The 18,986-nt window shown below is 37.9% G+C and overlaps 3 protein-coding genes and 1 pseudogene across 8 annotated transcripts; 1 reads left to right on the top strand and 3 right to left on the bottom strand.

The window, feature by feature from the left end:
- Nucleotides 1-1,255: 1,255 nt before the first annotated feature.
- LOC148692683 (uncharacterized) lies at nt 1,256-6,615 on the bottom strand. Of its 6 annotated transcripts, none has more exons than XM_088679737.1 (10): nt 6,463-6,615; nt 4,750-4,973; nt 4,418-4,526; nt 4,270-4,336; nt 4,099-4,144; nt 3,913-4,011; nt 3,647-3,715; nt 3,324-3,573; nt 3,056-3,183; nt 1,256-2,745 (listed from the first exon to the last, which is right to left on the bottom strand). In XM_088679737.1, exons 2-10 carry the CDS (start codon nt 4,969-4,971, stop codon nt 1,507-1,509), a joined length of 2,229 nt encoding a protein of 742 aa, XP_088535863.1. In that variant the 5' UTR covers nt 4,972-4,973; nt 6,463-6,615; the 3' UTR covers nt 1,256-1,506. The 6 variants fall into 6 exon arrangements, with proteins under 6 accessions (XP_088535863.1, XP_088535866.1, XP_088535867.1 ...); XM_088679740.1 differs by having other exon boundaries at nt 3,324-3,561; XM_088679741.1 differs by having other exon boundaries at nt 3,324-3,561; nt 4,418-4,520.
- Nucleotides 6,616-6,847: 232 nt separating this feature from the next.
- Nucleotides 6,848-14,538, bottom strand: LOC137742170 (ABC transporter B family member 25, mitochondrial). The gene is made up of 18 exons (XM_068481957.2): nt 13,652-14,538; nt 13,460-13,521; nt 13,285-13,328; nt 12,989-13,091; nt 12,703-12,810; nt 11,986-12,069; nt 11,805-11,865; nt 11,125-11,270; nt 10,910-11,026; nt 10,450-10,535; nt 10,004-10,092; nt 9,661-9,716; nt 9,041-9,121; nt 8,832-8,897; nt 8,631-8,723; nt 8,380-8,444; nt 8,134-8,269; nt 6,848-7,654 (listed from the first exon to the last, which is right to left on the bottom strand). The coding sequence occupies exons 1-18, from the start codon at nt 14,256-14,258 to the stop codon at nt 7,511-7,513; spliced, it is 2,148 nt and encodes a 715-aa protein (XP_068338058.2). The 5' UTR covers nt 14,259-14,538; the 3' UTR covers nt 6,848-7,510.
- A 1,275-nt stretch (nt 14,539-15,813) lies between these two features.
- Nucleotides 15,814-17,129, top strand: LOC137741314 (NAD(P)H-quinone oxidoreductase subunit N, chloroplastic-like). Its single transcript, XM_068481034.2, has 4 exons — nt 15,814-16,330; nt 16,432-16,548; nt 16,643-16,728; nt 16,832-17,129. Exons 1-4 carry the CDS (start codon nt 15,899-15,901, stop codon nt 16,890-16,892), a joined length of 696 nt encoding a protein of 231 aa, XP_068337135.2. The 5' UTR covers nt 15,814-15,898; the 3' UTR covers nt 16,893-17,129.
- A 1,217-nt stretch (nt 17,130-18,346) lies between these two features.
- The window catches only part of LOC137743207 (FH protein interacting protein FIP2 pseudogene), a 6,695-nt pseudogene continuing 6,055 nt past the window's right edge, over nt 18,347-18,986 (bottom strand).

The following is an 18,986-nucleotide window of genomic DNA, read 5'->3' as shown; positions in this document are numbered from 1 at the left end:
TCGAATTGAAACGATGCATGAACAATTGTTGGATTGCAAAAGCCTTAACTGTTAGAAAATCAACCACAATGCAATAGTACATGAAGTGAATTACTAGACAACTTGGAAACTTAAATGCCTGGTTCTACCTTTTTGGTTACCAAGATAGGCAAGGAAAGAATAGGCCACCTTACCAAATTTAAAAAGAAAAAGGAAAATAGTTCACACTCCTCAATGCTAAGAGAAACTGCTCTTGTAAGCTTGCAGCTTCTATATGATTGTGGAGATCGGTTGAATGAGTTTTCTTTGGGTAAGACTCTCTGCGAGAACTGAAACAATGCATCAACTAGACTTCAGCAGCTTAAACTGTTTAGGGCGTGAGTTAAAAATGTATCCGAACCGGACGATCCAATTAGAAACTTTCATGCATTGTGCTTTCACCCTACCACAACTTCTTATCAAAGCTCTCCACAAAAGATGGATCAAGAACCAAAAACATCTCCTCAAACCCTAGGGGTCATAAAATAATCATTCACAACTTTTTAAACTGCTTCAGCCTATCATAATATTGAGTCATTGACATGTGAGGTGGTCCTCTCTTGTAAACCCTAGTCAGTGAAAACGATACGTACAGTAATGGTCCCCCCTCCCTGAGAGCTAAAGACTAAAATAGTTAGAGGTGGTTATGACCCTGCCAACATCGTATCATATGTTGACATGTTGATAAGTTGATCATAAATTTGAATAACTTAACATATCTGCATGTGTTGTTTAATGATTAATTTTCACTTAGTTATTTGTTATTGGATGGTTAAGTATCTGTTTAGAATGGTACACACGAGCCTAATTAAAATATACATACTATAAAGGATTGAAGGAAGGAGCCAGCCCATCAAGTGAAGTGGGTTTCACTAGGAATGAGTGCTTTTTGTCTGCTTTTCACTTGCCCTCTTTGACAACTTACGAGTCTTTTGATGCCGCATTGTGAGAATTCATCAGTGTTAGTGATTTCGACATTCATCTTTTGGCCTCTTGTACTTCACTTGTAAGTGAAGGAAAAATTCAATTTGGAGTTCGGACGTTTAAAAGAAATTTGAAGTCTTAGTAGATCTACCTTAGTCAAGTTGGTTAGATTAGTGTTCTTTTCTCTATATGCAAATTCGAATCCCCTTTCTTATAGTTTAAATTAGATTAAAATATCACAATAATTAATAAAAAAAATTGAAGCCTAAAGGGAAGTCAGATATGCTACCAAACAGTTAATAAGGGATGGACACTGATGAACACAAATGAAGACATTACACATTAGAACATAAAACATAGTCTGAGGTGCCTACCAAAGCAGTTTAGGGACGACATAGATGAACAACTCAAAGGAGACATTACACATTAGAACATAAAACATAAAACCGTCTGTGAACTTAGGACAAGGCAAAGGACATTGAAAAGAGAAATACAAAACAAGTCCATTTGATCAACATGCATGGGATGAAAGTTCAAGGGAGCCCCTCCCTTAGCTCACTCAACTCACAGCTGAAGAGCCAAGTTAGGCTGATGAGAATCCACCTGCCAGGGCAGAAAAGATTCAGTAGTAGGCTCCCTTTGGTACCATTGAGTAGAAGCTCTTTCATGGCTACCAAATGCATTGTACAAGGGAGGAGGCTTCATCATTCCCCGAGCCGCCAGCGACACCTCCCCTTGTTCTCTCCTCATATACATGCCACCCTTTGCCATTGCACTATGATCCTCACCAAGCTTCAGTTTCATGCTCGGAAAGCTACTCATTTCTTGCACACCTTGCGCCGCATTGGGATGAGGCTTGAGCTGACCTGCCTGTGCAGGGTTAGCTATATAGTTATTCATTTGAGGAAGCTGACCTGCACGAAAAGAGTTAGCTGCATAGTTTCTATTGAGTTGCGTGTCGGAACCATTGAAGCAAGTTGTTGCCTGGATCAAACTCGACAGCTCAGGAGCGGGTGAAGGCCTCAGATAGGTGTTAGTTTTCGACGTGATCTCTTGCAGCCTCGACTGATTTGATGCAGTCCTAGACATCGGAGCTTGCGGAAGCTGCTGCAGCAGGTTTCCTACATTGTTACGTTCTGCTAGCATATCCACAGTCCTAAACTTTATGCTGTTTGTCCCAGGACCACCCAAATCTCTAACAACGCAAATGTGCGACCCCAACTGAACGTTTCCGTTCTGATATTGATGAGGCCTGCCTTCAATGTTGCTCCCGTGAAGTCTTATGCCATTGGGAAGACTGGTGAAGTCCATGGTTTTGTTTATGTCAATAGCCATCCGTTTCGGGAAAGTTTTGTCAGAAGTATCTTGTTCCTCGGGTGCTTTCCCTTTCGGGTCAATGACATTACCCTCCATGCCTAATCTGGATGTGTCGGCTGCATTCATCTTTCCCTTGTAAGCACCCTCATTGATGCATACACTGGCTCTAACCGGGGCATATCCTTGTGCAGAAGCATCGCCATGGAAATAAGAAGCATTCACATCCCTTGGCAAATTATCCAGGGAATTATGTTGCATATGAGCCATTTGAGAACTATTAACACCAATAGGATGACCAAGTGCTGGTGATGCAGATAGGGCGAAAGCCGGATAATTTTGGTTCTGAATTGGAGGGGTTGCCTGGGGCTGGCAATGCTGAGCTGCAAGTAGACTTTCTAATTTCTTCTTAGCAACCATTTGAGCTGTTGGCCCCAAATTTTTAATGAACCGTATGAGACTTTCTTTGTATCCGAAACCAGCATCAATCTACATTGTCATGAAGAAGCAACGAAGTTATATATTTAATTATTTATACTTATACAACAAGTTTGCCGAAACCAGTAAATAATCTCAAAGTTAAAACATTTTTCAAACACTTCCATAAAGTTCTATGAGCACCATATGAAACAGGCAGGGTATCGCAGTCTCCGGTCTTGGAACAAATTGCAAGCCAAGTAAGTCCTTTTCTCTTTTCATATGAAAACATATCGGTGCAGACGTTACGAAAAATCTTGCGTATAAAAAACTAACATGCTGTGCTTCCTTATGGAGGTGAGGTTATATCATAGTAACTTACATGGGCAAGTAATTTGCTGGGGGCGTTGTAGACAGCTGAGATTAAAGATTCATTCTCATTGGAAGGCGTACAATAACTATAACGGCTCTGCACTTCGGCTAAATTTGAACCCCTACCATTTCTCAGTCCTGTTCAAAGCAAGGGAAAGGCAAACCAGGTTAGCTTCCTTTTCCATCCATAAAAATGCATGAAGGTAGAAAAATTCTTCGAATTCCGCCTATTTTAGTTATCTTCTAATCAACAGTCTCTAGGCCATTGCAATAATTACCAGGATTTGGATCAGCTTGTTTTTCTCTTCTGAGAGATGAGCCACACAAGCGCTGTGGTTTGCCAGTTGGTTCAAAAAACTTTGGCTTCCCAGTTGGTTCAAGAAACTTTGAGTGTATATCTCCACCATTCCCATCAGGGCAGAGTATTTCATGGAAGTAATATTTTAACAGAAAACGCCTTCGATCATATCTCAGAGTTCTGAAAAGTTCGTTGGCAAGATCTTTTATACCTTGAGCCTGGTAAGAAAACTAAGATTTTCATGGTAGTTTATATTTATAAAAACAAAAACCATGAAAAGGAAAATTATATAAATTAGCCTACCTCTTGGTAATATATGGTGGCTTTTCCGTTGAAGTGAATTGCATTTTTGGGTATCAGCAGCACATCACGCTGTTAATTCAAAGAAAAAAAAAGTTCATAATTTCGTCAATTACACATGCCACTCGGTGCAATTCAAAACATAAAATGATGCGGTAATGTTTTCCGGTTTCTGATGGACACCGGATACAAAGGAGAGTAGAAGATTGCAAGAAAGAAGAAGAAGAAAGAATAGGGACAGGAGGTAGAGCGTTTGTTTCGGCGCAAACCTTGAATTGTTGCAGGGTTGCATACATTTCTGCATGAAGTTTATCTCTAAGGGTGCCAAAATCCATTGGCTTTTTTATGGTTGTGTAATAGGTTATTACCTTGGAAACCAAGAAACATATCACTGTTATCTGATTTGAAAGATGAAACAAATGTGAGAAAAATTTGGCAACACGTATAGAGCTAACCTTTTTAGGGTCAACAGGCTGAGCAAATACATCAAGTGTATCCCTTCTATGTAAAGCAGACACATTAGGTTAAAAAACCATACCATACGTACTTAAACAATCCACGTCCTTGAGTAATTTTCCAACTAGTAATTCAAGCATTCCAGAAGAAAGAAAACAATGTGCACACACCTTTGTAACGTATTAAGGATGTACTCGCATACTTGTTTCACCGCCACTGGCGTAGATAACAGTTGATCTGCAACATGAACAATAACTACATTACTGCATTCGGAAATCTTGAACTAAACAAAATCTATGTTGCAAATAAGAGTCTCACTGATCTTGCTCGCGTCGACATCATGTATTCGGTCTTCAAAAACTTGCATGCAACGGCAAATGAGAAGGGAAGGATTGCAGAGCCGCAACTTTTGGAAAGGACCCTGCAGCTGAAATAAGTATCCAAGATAAACTAGAGTTCCAATTTATGCATGCACATATATAAGTCAGTTCTTCACTTAAGCGAACATTGTTCATTATTAGAGAACAAACTATCCATATTGTATCGTTAAGGTGTCGATATCATTGTCAATAAGTACCGATGTGTTACTGATACACTACAGAGAATTTATGTCAATACATAATGTAAGAGTAAGGCAGGGACAGAACGACCTGTTGAGAAGATAGAACTACATCTTCAAGTTTTTTGCGCTTTCGGCCCCTCTTGGAACCAGAAGCTGCTGCTTTTGCTGCAACAGGTGTCTTACCGTTCTCGCTACCGACATTAGTTTTGGATTTGGGGATTTGTTTGTTCTTCTTAGCCTCCTTCAATGCCGATATTCGGGCACTCTTCCTTCTCCCTTCAACTAGTTCACTTCCCTCCCATATTTCCATAGCTGGATTGTGCCATATACATTTTAATTTCAATCCATGTTTGTAATGTAGAAAATGCGCACAAAAAGCCGGTTACAAACTTTTAGTCAAAACTAGAACCAGAGGCATACTAAACCTATAATAATGTCGGACATAAACCATGATTTAGTGTTCTCGAGTTTCATTTTTTATTAAAAGTTTGTAATCAGTTTTTGTATATAATTCGCTTCTAATTTTCTGTACTATTTAGATATCAGCTTTTATAAGAAATTCAAGAACATGAAAACATTTTTTTATTTTATTTATAAATGATAGTGTTAATAGGTTAAATTGTTAACTGCTAAAGGGGGAGGAAAACAACTAATGAATAGTTTGGTAATTCGGTAAATGCAAAACACCAATTCATTTGTAACGGATGCACCACGTCAGCATCATCACCAAAATATTTTACAGCTCATCACTGATGACGTCACTTTCTTTGCTAGTTTTACTACAAAGAGAAGGTTTTGGCAAGGTGAAAATATTTCTACTTTTTTCAAACAACAACGGTTTGAAACAAATTTCCTTCTGATGAAAAGTAGAACTAGAACTTTTTACCGAGATGATTTATTGACAAAAAGCATTTTTGTCCCTGTTTGACGTACATTTAGATTACACAAGCATGTTACAAGTACTTTTTAGATTTTAATTAAATTTCAACGTACTCCTAGCAAAAGTGCTTAGATATAAAAGTGATTTTTGAAGCACCACCTCAACAAAGAGATAAGGTTTGCAAGGTAAAATTTTTTTTTTCTTTTCTTTCTGTCAACAATAACGGCCTGAAACATATTTCCTTATGATAAAAAGTAGAACATGAAATTTTTACCCCGATAATTTATTGAAATAACCGCAACTCTTGTTTTCTAAAGGTATCTGTCTAGAAGTGCTTTCAAAAAGGCTAAAAACGCTGTGAAATAGCCAAAAATACGTCTTTGGCAACTTTTGACAGAAAAAATAAACAGTGTTTCTAGTTTATTAAAAGCACTTTCAAAAGAACATTTAAGACTTTAATTCAAATTTGAATAGCAAAAACGCTTGTTTGCATAAGTGCTTCCTGAAGAAGCATTCCTGCTGGCTTTTCCCACATCCTATTTTGATTTCCTCAATTCAATACTCAATTTCAAATTCCCACATTGAGGATCCAGTGTTAATATGTACATGCAAAAGGAGAGGAGAATAGGAAAGAATGCTACATAGCCCAAATGGTAGTCTTCCTCCCCTCTTTTTCCTTTTGCAGCACAAGTAAATTTTTGTACTTTCAAAATTTGAAGCAAGGATGGTTATAAAGGATACGGGCAAATGAAAAATTACTGTAAACCAAATAAGAAAAATAACACGGGACGGGAAAACCCCGCCAACCGGACCTTAGAAGCTTGAAACAAAGATGTTACAAAAAAACCCTGTAAAAATGCAGCTATGTACAGATTCTACATAGAAGGAAAGGTAGATTGGAGCAAAGAGAAGAGAACAAACCTTATGAGAGAGCCAATGCAGCAGTTGAGGTAAAAGCAAATGGGAAAGTGCAGGTAAAATTACCAAATGAACAGTCACAACCCTATAACTCTTTCAAAACTGGCAAATTCTCATCACATAACATGCATTTAAGTCACACTCTCAGACTCAAGTGATCAAGGACTTCTCTAGAGATAAGTTTATACACCGGGCACTTTTGTCCATGCTCGGGGTAGGTGGCCAAGTAAGCGTTACATGCAACGATTATTTTGACAACTGTGCGATGAACAAACTCGACTTCTACAAGTGCCAGTGACTTCCTAATCTGTTCAACATGCAATTGTTACGCCAGATTTGGCATAACGCTAATACGTTACACAATGTTGCTATCTATACGACAAAAGAATAACGTAAGAATTTACCTTTCACTCCACAAACACAATAAAGATCCATAAATTCACAAAATGCTAGGCGCAATTTGCGCGAAAAAGAAGATACATGTGTAAACACAAATTGACAAAATTTCACACTGATTTACATCTTGTGCATGGATGGATAGAACTAAAAGCACTAAGCCACAAAATTCTACAGTCCTTCCTAAAATGATGTATAAAAGTGAACTGAATTCAATCCTAAGCAGCAAGGATATAGTTAAGAAGCTACCTCAGGTATCAGTTAGATAATTTACACAAAATTTCTTCCGATGTTCATAGGCTGCCCTGGTAACACGGTGCATGCTTCTCCAAGCTAAACTGGCTTCTGTACAATTTATCAGAAGGAACCAAGCAGCACTACCTACCTTATCATAGAAGCATGGGCTTGAAACTTAGTCAAGTGAAGATCATAGAAGAATTGTATGGAGAAATCCACATGCCATTTATCAATCTTTCAAGCGCACGCGAGAGCATTGCTTAAACCCAAGTGCATCCTCATGTATACCAATTCAATATATCTATAAGTTGATTATCCAAGGCAGCTAATAAAGTACAGCAAGACTGACAGAAAAACAGCTTCTTAAGCCACTCTTTCTTATTTTGGGAGGGAGAGGGGTGGAGGAATAGGAACAAGGTCAAGCCCCCAATTTAACGGTAGAATCAAGCGCATCAATTGTGTTATTTTGCTGTCCCCAGAGCTGTGCATATCTTCCTGCCTTAGACAAGAGAACATCATGGGGTCCCTGCTCTACTACTTTCCCGTTTTCCAGAACTATTATCTGAGATTTGATTCGAAAAGAGAGGAATAAGATAAAAGGAATATGAAAAGTTAAAGGAATTGTAGGACAGAGGGTAGTCCAACAAAGGTTTTGATAACAAAACATTTATGCCTCATTTGGTGTCTGGGATTGGGTAACTCACTAGATTCAATGCATGTTGAATGAAGTGGAAAGCATGAGATGGATTAATTGTGAAGAAAACTTATCCCTCCTAATCCATCTTCTACCTACACTTGGACAAACTATTCAACTGAATATCTACTTTTTCATTCAACATTCATTGAACTAGCGAGTTATCCAATGCAAGCCAAGTGCAGCCATCAAACAAGGAGTTCAATAGTTTAAAAGGTATGACAAAACTGCAACTCACACTCTTTCATGCCCACGAACCCAACTTAAGAATTACAAAGTCTTAGATGTTAAGGTGAAAAAGATTTTAAAATGCAGGAGAATCCACACACAGGTGGAAGAATGCTTACCTCATCGCACTGCATTGCAGTGGTTAGCCTATGGGCAATGAAAATTGATGTTCGATTAGTTGCCAAGGACTTCAATGCAGTTAATATTTCTGCTTCTGTGGTACTATCTAGTGCACTTGTAGCTTCATCACATAAGCTGTGGATATCAAATAAAAAGAACATCATAAAATAATTACTTTCTCCTTAAAGGAGATTAAAGCATGAATAAAAAGAAAAAAAATTATGGAAAAAGATGAGAATGGTTACAGAATTGGAGGCGCTTTCAAGAATGCACGAGCCAGTGCCACACGCTGTTTCTCACCACCACTTAACTGCACAGAATTATTATCAATTTTTTCAGAATTCAATAGTTCCACGAAGGATTAACAAACAGTCAACATTAAAAAGATTACATTAAACTCATGTAGTACCCTAACCCAACCTAGCCCTCAGAGGGGGATGTTTATACCATGACTACAGCAAACAAATTAATTGGTAGACAGTATCAGTACTCTCACCTTAAGCCCTCGTTCCCCTACAACAGTAGAGTACCTGTCAGGGAACTTCATGATAGTGTCATGTATTGCTGCGCGTCGAGCGGCATCATACACCTTATCAAAAATATTTATTTAGGCCAAGAAAATAGCACAGTAGATTAAATAATGCACAATAAGCTTTTCAAAGAATAAAACTAAAAGAGATACTCATCCATCTTATACCTCTTCTTTTGTTGCTGAAAGATTACCATAATGAATGTTGTGAAATATCGTATCATTGAAAAGTACCTGCCAATGAACCACAAGATATTTCCTTATTAGGCTGTTACTACTTAAGACCAGCAAGATCTTGCACAGCCACCTCAGGGTTTGCCGTAGTACCAACTAAAACCAGAAACAAAACAAAATTGAAGTTGCTTATTTGGACTTACTGTATCTTGGGGCACAACACCAATAGACTTCCGTACACTCTCAAGTGTCACATCGCGAATATCTTGACCATCTATCTTTATCTGTCAATGACAAACATTTTATGAGAATGGGAAGACTCTCCATTTGACGTGAAATGCAATTTATTAAAACCTCTTAACTCAACCCTTGTTTGGTCATCTCTAATTCAAGTCATAATTCAATCCAATTCCTTGTTTAGTTACAAAGCTTGTTATTTTCAGGGAATATTTTTGTTCTTCCTTTTAATAATTCAATCTTTAATCATCCCTAGGTGGTGATAACCAAGCTGTTTCCTGTTACCTAGCAGATTAAAAATTTAAAACAGCTTAAAATATGTTTCGAGCTGATGAGAAGATTGATGGCAAGTTCTTAAAGTACTATTATCATCATAAAACTTTGTCTAAATGATTAGAAATTGCAAACAGCATAAAAACTTTCAGCAATGACAATAAGCAAGGCAAAACCTAACAAGTGACGACCACTCACGACTTGAACCATCAGGATCAGACTCGAACACTAAGATAACACTGCATGCTTTGTAAATAAGGCCCATATTGTACCAATAGGAAACAATAACAGAAAACAGAATTAGTTCGCTTACCCTTCCAGAATGGGTGTCAAAGAACCTGAAGAGCAATCTGAGAATGGTGGACTTGCCTGCAGGCAAAATGCAAATTCAATACATTCATAAATCCATGCATATTGAGAAAATAAACATACGCTATATCATGCAATAATACAAAAAATAAAAGAAATAAATATGCATGGGCATCACTTGCTTATCCTAATAACTGCCGGGCTTACATCAAGCAATGTGAGCAGAACTATGGTAGAACCATGTCACCAAAGGAAGCACACAAACCATAAACATATAGTATTTCATGTCGAACATTAAATTATATCTATGAGGAAAGGAACATTGTATCAAGAGACGGTCCCCTTACCACTTCCACTGGTTCCAACGATAGCCACACTCTTTCCAGCAGGTACAACAAATGATATCCCATCAAGAATCTTTCTTTCTGTCAGGTAACTGAATAGATGGAAAATAGGAAAATATAGTGCATCAGCAATGGATCATACAAACAATACACTTATAATAATATCACATGCAAATCTGGGACATAAAGATCAAGTCTATCGTCCAAGAAACCCTTTACATCATCATTCTAAGTTGCTAACGATGTTGAGAAATGCCGACTCAGAGGGAAGGCAAGCAAAGCCTTCACTTGCACCCAATTTAAGCCTTCTTCTGAGATCCAGTTCTTTTAAACACCCAAAATTATAAAAGAAACAAAGTCCTTGAACTCTCAGCCTTTAAATATTAAAAATCAATGATCTTGAAATGCTCTATTAATAATAGAAGGATAGAAAGAGAAGCATACACCACCTGAAGTGTACATTGTCAAACTGAACGCTCCCCCCACGTAACTCCAGAGGCTTTGCATCAGCTTTGTCACCAATTTCAGCCTTTACCTACGGTAGTGATGAAAACAAAAGTACAAGTTGAAACAAGAAAAGCGTATTAGAAAGTGAAAAATTGCCAACTCACCAACGTACAGGATAACAAATATTGAAATAACTTGAATGGCAAACAAAATCTATCTCATCCATATAAAAGTTATAAGTACAAAGTACAAACTCACAAGTAAAAGAATAAGAGTGTTATATATATTTCCTTCTTGTTTCTTGACCAACAAGGCTTGAAAATAGAAAGAGCATAGGTTTTGTCCATTATAAGATAGATTTTTTTTTATAGTGAACAAGTGAATAAAAAATAATCAAGAGAAACACTCTATACATCAACTGAAAGCCAACTTGCAAGTAAACTGTGAAGTTCCTTCATTTACCTCCAGTAACTGAAACATAGATTTCATGTCAACCAGACTCTGTATAGTCTCACGATAAACACTACCAAGAAAATTGAGTGGAAGCGAGAGCTGGAATAGAAGTCCATTCACCATGACCTGTGTATTGATTCACCCATAATTTGAATGACCATTAGAGAATCTCTTCGAAATACATAAAAATTCAAAAACTAAGTCAGTACCTAAAGGAAAATTACCAAATCACCAACTGTCATATTGCCACTCATAATACCATTTGAACACAACACCATAGCAGTTGACAGAGCCGTGCTAAATATAATATTTTGGCCGAAGTTCAAAAAAGCAAGACTGCGTTGTGTTTTTAAAGCAGCATCCTCATACCCTGAAAGATAGAATAACGAAAAGCAACAGAAGAAGCATTAAGAAACCATGAAAATAACATTTTGGGGTACATAAGTGCTCAATTTCAAACTAAGGAAACTACTATTATTAGTGAAAGCAAAATATTTCAGGGTGGAACAAGAAGTCCAATACCGTGGGAAGAAATAACCCACAAAGAACACTCAATAAAGTAAAATAAGAGTCGGCTTGGTGGAATGCCACCTGAGATTACCATGCAAACCCATAAATGCATGAAACAGAAGGAAGCATCAATGTTGGTTCATGAAAGAATTTTCTTGACCAGTAAGCAAGCAGTGCATATGTCGCAATAAATACATGTTTATGCATAACTTCAAAATAATTTGACATTTTATGACTTTAAGTTTATCAGAAAGACTAACAGCAGCTTTTACATTTTGTGTACCATGAACTAGTGGGTATAATTCATATTAGTTTCCAGACCAATGCTAATTCAGGATTGATAACCATGCAACATACTACATACTGTGATAATATAAAAAAGAAAAAAACTTACTCTTTAAGTACTCATCATATTTAGTGGCTTCATAAGTTTCGTTATTGAAATATTTCACAGTCTGTTGAAAGAAAATAGCATCAGATGATGAAATAACAGAAAAATAACTTGAAAAGATAAGAGACTTGAAGGCATCTTGTGCATAAAGTGAGTAGAAGCCATACAAAGTACTTCACGTTACCTCATAATTTATAAGTGAATCGATTGCCCTTGTACTAGCATCATTATCAGCCTTATTCATGGCCTTCCTAAACTTAGTCCTCCACTGTAAAGGCAAGAAAATCATTAACGAAAAGTTCATAAACCAAAAGCTATCAGCATATTAATAGACAGGATAAGATGATGAAATGGTTCAAGATATTTCTAGACATATCTCAATACAGCATAATATGCATGTATGAAGAAAAAAGTACATGCCAATACAGATCACTAATAAAAGAAAAAAGGTGTCACCTACAAGGAATAGAAATTAGAGCATCCCCAAGGGGACTCTTCATATTCAGCTAAAATTACAAAAAATTCATTTTCGCTAGCCACTTTTGAATGTTACTCCAACCCTGCTGCCTACTTTAAGTAGTCATGAATGTCTCTAAATTTTTTCTCTCTCTCAAGAATATTCAAAATGAAGAATTTTGCTCGCTAATTATATTAAAATATTAGATAGTAAGTCACTAGGAATCACTTTCTCTCCCTCATATGTATGAGCTCGTAGAGGTTGAGTAACTTTTAGGGACAAAATAGCTAGTAGTATGATGTGGGCATCTTTTTTGAAATTTCTCTACATTTTAGCTGTGGCACTTTCATTAGCTAGTCCCTTGCAGATGCTCTAACAAACAGGAAAAAAGTGCACAATTCATTCCACAAACTGTAAGCAAACAATTGACAAGAGACACAATACCTGTGTGACAGTCAATGTAAATGCGATATATGCAGCAACTGATAGTGAAGTTATCCACGCAAAAGGTGCTCCAAATTTGTAAGCCAGTATACCTGAAACCATAGATATCTGGAAAGGACCGAAAGGTACATGTCAAATCAGTTGAATTTGTTTAGAAACTTAGTAATGTAGTTCTGTTATATATACGAAGTGAGATGGAACATCAACCTTCGCACGAGCACAACGTTACTAAGTCCAGTGTATACATGTCAACAAGCTTGACAATAACCAAAGGTACAAATCATACCTCTAAGATGGTGGGTACAACATTGAACACCATAGACGAGAGAATAAAATTTATTGCACGGCTACCACGGTCAATTATTCTATTTAGTCCACCGGTTTCTCGACTGAAATTAAGTAGACAAGGGATAACACAATTGTCAGCATGCAACTAATAGCTCAAAATATCAACTTTATTGAAAAGGCTGTTATTACAAACTAAAGCACGATATCTCCCCTAAGGACAACTAAATTCTCAGCCCTCCTCTACAACTTATGGATACATTCTAAACAAACATGGAGAGTAATAGATATAGATACCTAAGATGATATTGAAGATCAAGGTCGTGCAAATGAGAGAAGACCTGCAAAATGTTGAAATTGCATTTGGCAAGGAAAACTTTAGGATATAGAGAATCTAATTTCTTGGAGTAATCCAAGCATGCTATATATGTAACCAATAAAGGAAACATGTTGGGGAATGCTACTCTCATACCTTCCTAGATACTGATCGGATTGTTCGCAGCGCAACCTTAGAAAACACGGCAGTCCGCAATTCTACAACCATATAATTATGCAAAGTTTTAGATATAAACAACAACCCCAGTTCCATAAAAACATGTCAGTTAAGCATGAATATCCAAAGACAATGGTATGAGCAAAGCAATTACTTTATGCGTAGTAGTACCGTTGAAAGCAGAAGCGCAAGTACGTGCAATCCCATATCCAATCAAAACCGAAGCCGGGGTTACAAAAAGAGCCAACTGGGTCGAATTGGCGGCGGTGAAAGAAGCCAGAGCAGTGGCATTGCCAGTGGCCGAGCTCAACCAATCAACGGCAAGCTTGAAAAGGAAAGGCACCTGCACATTGAGTACCTTCGCGCCAACCAAGAACCCCAAAGCAGCAATGACCCTGATGCGGAATTCATAGTTACCTTTCATCCACAAGTAACTGGCGAGAGTTCGGAAAATCTGCACGTCCGTAATCTGTTCGACGGAATTCCCCTTAGACACTGTAGGAGTCGGGTTGTTCTTGTCCGGGGATGTGGAGAACAACGACCGCCCGTCCGGCTGAGAAGGGGCGGACGTGCCATCGGCGATGAAGGCGTTAACGCGGAAAGGGAGTATTGATGCTGTACGGACGGTGTTCGAAGTCAAAGACTTTGGGAGACGAATGGCCCTGCCGTGGAAGGCGGTTCTGGTGGTGAAGGCGTTTGATTGGAAGCTCCGGTGGGGTTTCAGGTGGAGGAGATTCCCGCCGGCTCTGTGCCACTTCGACGCGGTGGGACCCAGCATCTTCTAGTTGTTGGCTGTTGCTTGGACCCAGCCAGCAAGCTTAGCTCAAAGGGAAAATCTGAAAACCCTAAATTGGGAAGGCTTTATGGAGGGAGGGAAGGATGAATCAGGACAGAGAAGAAGGGAAGGGGGGAGAAAGTCAAGGTTGATTCTTTGATGATTTTCAGAGCATAGCCATTGTTGGTCTTCCAAAGTTCAAAGCTTTAACTTTGTAGGAGAATATTGGGTTCTTTCAGCGTATGGTAAGGTTGCTGGGCCAAGGAGAGGGGCATCAGCCCCATGGCTAGGGGGAGTCCACGTGTTATAAAGCGTCAGCAAATTAGAATCCGTTTGATTATCATTCTGAATAATTGAATTTGTATTTAATTGTTGATTCAATATGTTATGTGGTCTAAATTTATTTTACGCTATTGGTATCAAGTTTAAATAAAAGGAAAAGGGGTGTATGTCATGTAGTCGACAACTGACATTTTATTTTTCACGTCAAATCTTTATGATTTATTTCACCATAATCATAATATATTTCACTCATTAAGAGTATTTTGCATGTGATTATAATGATATGCTATTTTCGGTATTGTAAATTTGTTTATGGTAGAATCTGAACTTCACCGTATAATGTTACCCTAGTTGACCGTGAGAACGTCGATGAAATGGTTCACATTACGAGACATTGAGATTCAACAAATTAATAATTTTAAAGTGAAACGTGGAAGGAATGGATCTCCATTGTGAAGTCCATGAAACCAAGAATTTAGTGTATGTTATGTCAAGCGCGCATGAAAATCCTGATGTAGCTCCTACTTTTTAATAATTTAAAGATGAAAGTTCTACTCAACATTCCTAACATAATTTCAAAATACATTCCAAAACGTTCAACTTTTAACTTGGTGGAATCGATCTGTATTGTGAGATTCACCAACTCGATAGTTTATGGTGCTTGCAGATAGTTTATGGTAGCTTGCACCCAAAGAGCATAAACAATTGTCCTTAACGTAGCTCTTACGTTCTAGAATTAGAAAAATATAAGTTCTACTCAAGATATCCTTAGAATTTCACAATACATTTTACAATGTTTAACTTTTAATGTTGATAGAAGGCGTATGCAATGTGAGATTCACCAAATTGACAATGTATAGTAATTACGTTTCATATCCATGCATGACTATCCTTAACATAACTTTTACTTTCTATAATTAAAAAAAATTAAAGTTTTACTCAACATATCCTTAATATAATTCCAAAATATATTTTAAAAAGTTTAAGGGCTCGTTTGGAAATACTTTTAAAAGGAATAAAAGCGATTTTAATGAAAATGTTTTTGAACCAGTCATTAGTAAAAACGTAAATGAATCGTGAAAACCATCAAGTGTTTCTTAAAAAAAGGCACATAACTATGCTTCTTCCTTCAATAATTTTAAAAGTACTTTGAAACTAACCATGAGTTTATCATTTTCCCCACAAACACAAGCACCATACATTTTAGTAAAGGAGAGAGTTGTGATTTCTTATCTTCATTGCCCACCATACACGCATTGTCTTGGCATTGTTTCTTTCACAACCTTTTATCTAATTTCCATTTCCTTCCCGCTAATGGCATTTTCTCCCACACCATCACTATCTTCCTTTCCAGTTAGAATATGGCGGCTGCAAACTGCTTCAAGCATGGAACGATACTTCCCGTCTCCGCGAATCTCCGGCACAAGCAGCCACCGCGTCGAAGCAGCTTCATCGGAAACAATGAGCTGAAGGGAAACAGAAGCATGGTGCTAATGGTGGGATTGTGTGGGGGACATGGAAGTGGTAAGGCATCCAAAAGGGCTGGAATGATAAGGTGTGGGAGAGGGATAGAGGACTTCATAGGAGGAGACTTGGTGAGATTTGACCTTGGCCGTTGGCTTTCTGACGTTGAAGAACACAAGGCCCTTGCTGTCTACTCTCCCCATGAAGGAGGTTACGAGGGGCGGTATCTTAACCGCCTCACGTACCAGGGCTACTATTTTCTGGACCTTAGTGCGCGAGGCCTTGGTGATCCTGAGACCACCCTCACGAAGGTCCACCCTGTTTGTCCGGTATGTTATGTTATCAGGTTGTTACTCGTCGTGTTAATGTCAAAGTGTAGAGGCCATTTTCTTCTATTCTTCTTACTCAAATGGTTATTTTTGGAAAGTAGCCTCATCTAGGGAAGCAGCCCATATCAAGATGGTACTTTCCACCAGAGGTCGATTACAGGCTCGCCGCTCTACCTCCAAAGGCCAAAGGCCTTGTAGTCTGGATCATTGAAGCCAAGGTATTTACTCTTGTAGACAAAAGCAGAGTGTGAAAATCATTTTCCGTAGCAACATAGGAACTCAATCACATTAATGCTGTCCCGTGTACTTCAGGTTCTGTCGAAGGCGGAATTGCAGTTTCTTGCTCTACTTCCCACCCTCCGTCCCAAAGTCAGGGTAATCGCGGAGTGCGGAAACTGGTAATGCCAAATTTATTTTTTTCCTGTATTTTTAGGTGTTCATGCGTACTTTCATAGCATAGATCATTCTTATGAATATGTCCAAAAACCGATATATTGGCAGGAGGAAATTTGTGTGGAAGCCACTCAAAGAAATTTCCGGACTAACTACTAATGAGGTATGAGAATAATAGCAAAGATAAACGATGAATTCAAGTCGCTCTCATCCTGCACTTTCCGTTGTTTAGCAGTGCTGCGCTTTGTTTATTCAATATTCATGGAACAAGTACGCTAGAGTTTTCACTATTTCCGTTGTTTAGCGGTGCTGCATTTTTACCGATCACATGTCAAAGTGTACATAATTGTTTCATCGAAACATTGTAATCAATCCGCTTTCATCCAACAGACTATTTCGAGTCCCATGTCATCAGTGTATTGCATGACATGAACCAAACAAGCATCTGTGTTGCATTGCTCTGATGATGAACAACTATGTTTCCCAAGGATCAACGAATCATGTACATGTATGGTAAGATTGCGTAATTACGATATATTTGACAAAAAATATACAGCAACGCTCATACCAATGCTAACAATAATACGATACTACTTCTTGCTGGAGTTAACCTACTTCACAATACACTATACATAGAATTGAAAGTGCTCAACTTCGTTGTCCTCTGAGTTGTCTCTCATTTTTTTCCAAAAAGGGAAAATCGAGGATGCTTCGAACTGTACGAGTCAGAATCTAAATTATCCTCTTCCCTCGTTCTTCCCGTGTCTAAATCAACTAGCCTTGATGACGAACGAGTAGGCAACTCGGCAGATAGACCAACAGATTCTGGAATGTCAAGACTGTCACTCATGGATGGGCCCTTGTTTGCATGATTGATATCAACTCCATCGATTTGTTTTATAAATTTGAATGACTAAATGATTTCCGATTGAAATGGTTTTTGTAAGAGTGATATTCAAATAAAATTTAAGAAATTTTGAGCAAGTCCGATTATGAAATTTACGTGGTAAGGTACGTTATTTACAAAGAGAGAATACAAATATTATCCAACTGTAAAAAGGAGAGTTAAAAAGATTTGAAGGGGAGGAGTTAAATTTTGAGCTGACTGACTCCAATTAATAGAGAAAATCCAAGACAAAATAGTTTGGTCTGTTTTTCTTTTCAGAGTAGTATTTTCTCCCTTTTTATTATCATCTTCTTTCTCCTCTGCTCTCACACTTTTTTTTTTGTTTGTTTTTTTTTCTCTATATAAAAAATTCAAAGCAAGTTATTGTCGTAGCTTAATCGCAACCATTTAAATAGGAAGGAAGGAAAGATGAGGGAGATTAGAAGGTGAGAGAATCCTACTCGTTTTCTTTCTGTGTATTGGTGTAGTTCAAGAGAGTGGAAGTGGTAGTGTGGTGGAGGAGGTGTGGATATAAGTAGCATAAGTATATGATCGGTATGCATATAAGTTTATTCGATTAAACAAAAACTGGCTTTTTGCGCAACTTTTTTCTCACACAGCAAAAGACTTAGTCCCAGTAATGTATAGAGGAGCTAGATAATACATGCTCCCTACCGGCACCGGCATAAGTCCTACCAGAAAACTTCTGCACCCTCCAAATGTTGCCAATTACTCAATTATTCTACATAAGCATTTAGAAGAACTGCATGCTTAAAATCAGTACCAGACATCGTCTTAATATTCTTCAAGTTTGCTCTTCGAAGATCAACCGCCTTCAAATTTGCATTTGTAAGATCGAAATCATGCTGTTGTGCTAAGATCAAGCTAGCCGCTTCTAGATTTGTCTGTCAAATCAACATCATAAAGACGTGCAGAGTTCATGTTGAGGAAATATTAGAGTACACAACTCTAACACAAATGTTGAAGAGATAGCACAAGTAAACAAATTACTTGTATTACACATACAAAATATTACATCACACGAACTCTCAAGGACACTCTTTAAAAGCAATGACACTCACTCACTTTCTAAAGACAAACTGTAGACCACTCACACTCCTACAAGGCTACTCTTGTTTCTCACTCACTTGATTGCCTACTTGCTTGATTACTTGGTTTCTTCCAAGCTTAACAGCACAGATACATACATATTCCTAGGCATGTTTGCCGACTTATGTTATCCCTAGAACTTTCCAGTGCATGATCATACACACACTCCCACCGACTTACAAAACCTCCTTAGTAGCCGACTTTATTACTTGCTGCTAGAACATTCTAGCTTAATATGCATGCACCGACCATTGATAGAGTTTTCTA

The sequence above is a fragment of the Pyrus communis genome, chromosome 11, assembly GCF_041283825.1.
Source record: "Pyrus communis isolate YQ-2024b chromosome 11, ASM4128382v1, whole genome shotgun sequence".
Classification (NCBI taxonomy): domain Eukaryota; kingdom Viridiplantae; phylum Streptophyta; class Magnoliopsida; order Rosales; family Rosaceae; genus Pyrus; species Pyrus communis.
This window is presented reverse-complemented; position numbering and strand designations above follow the sequence as displayed.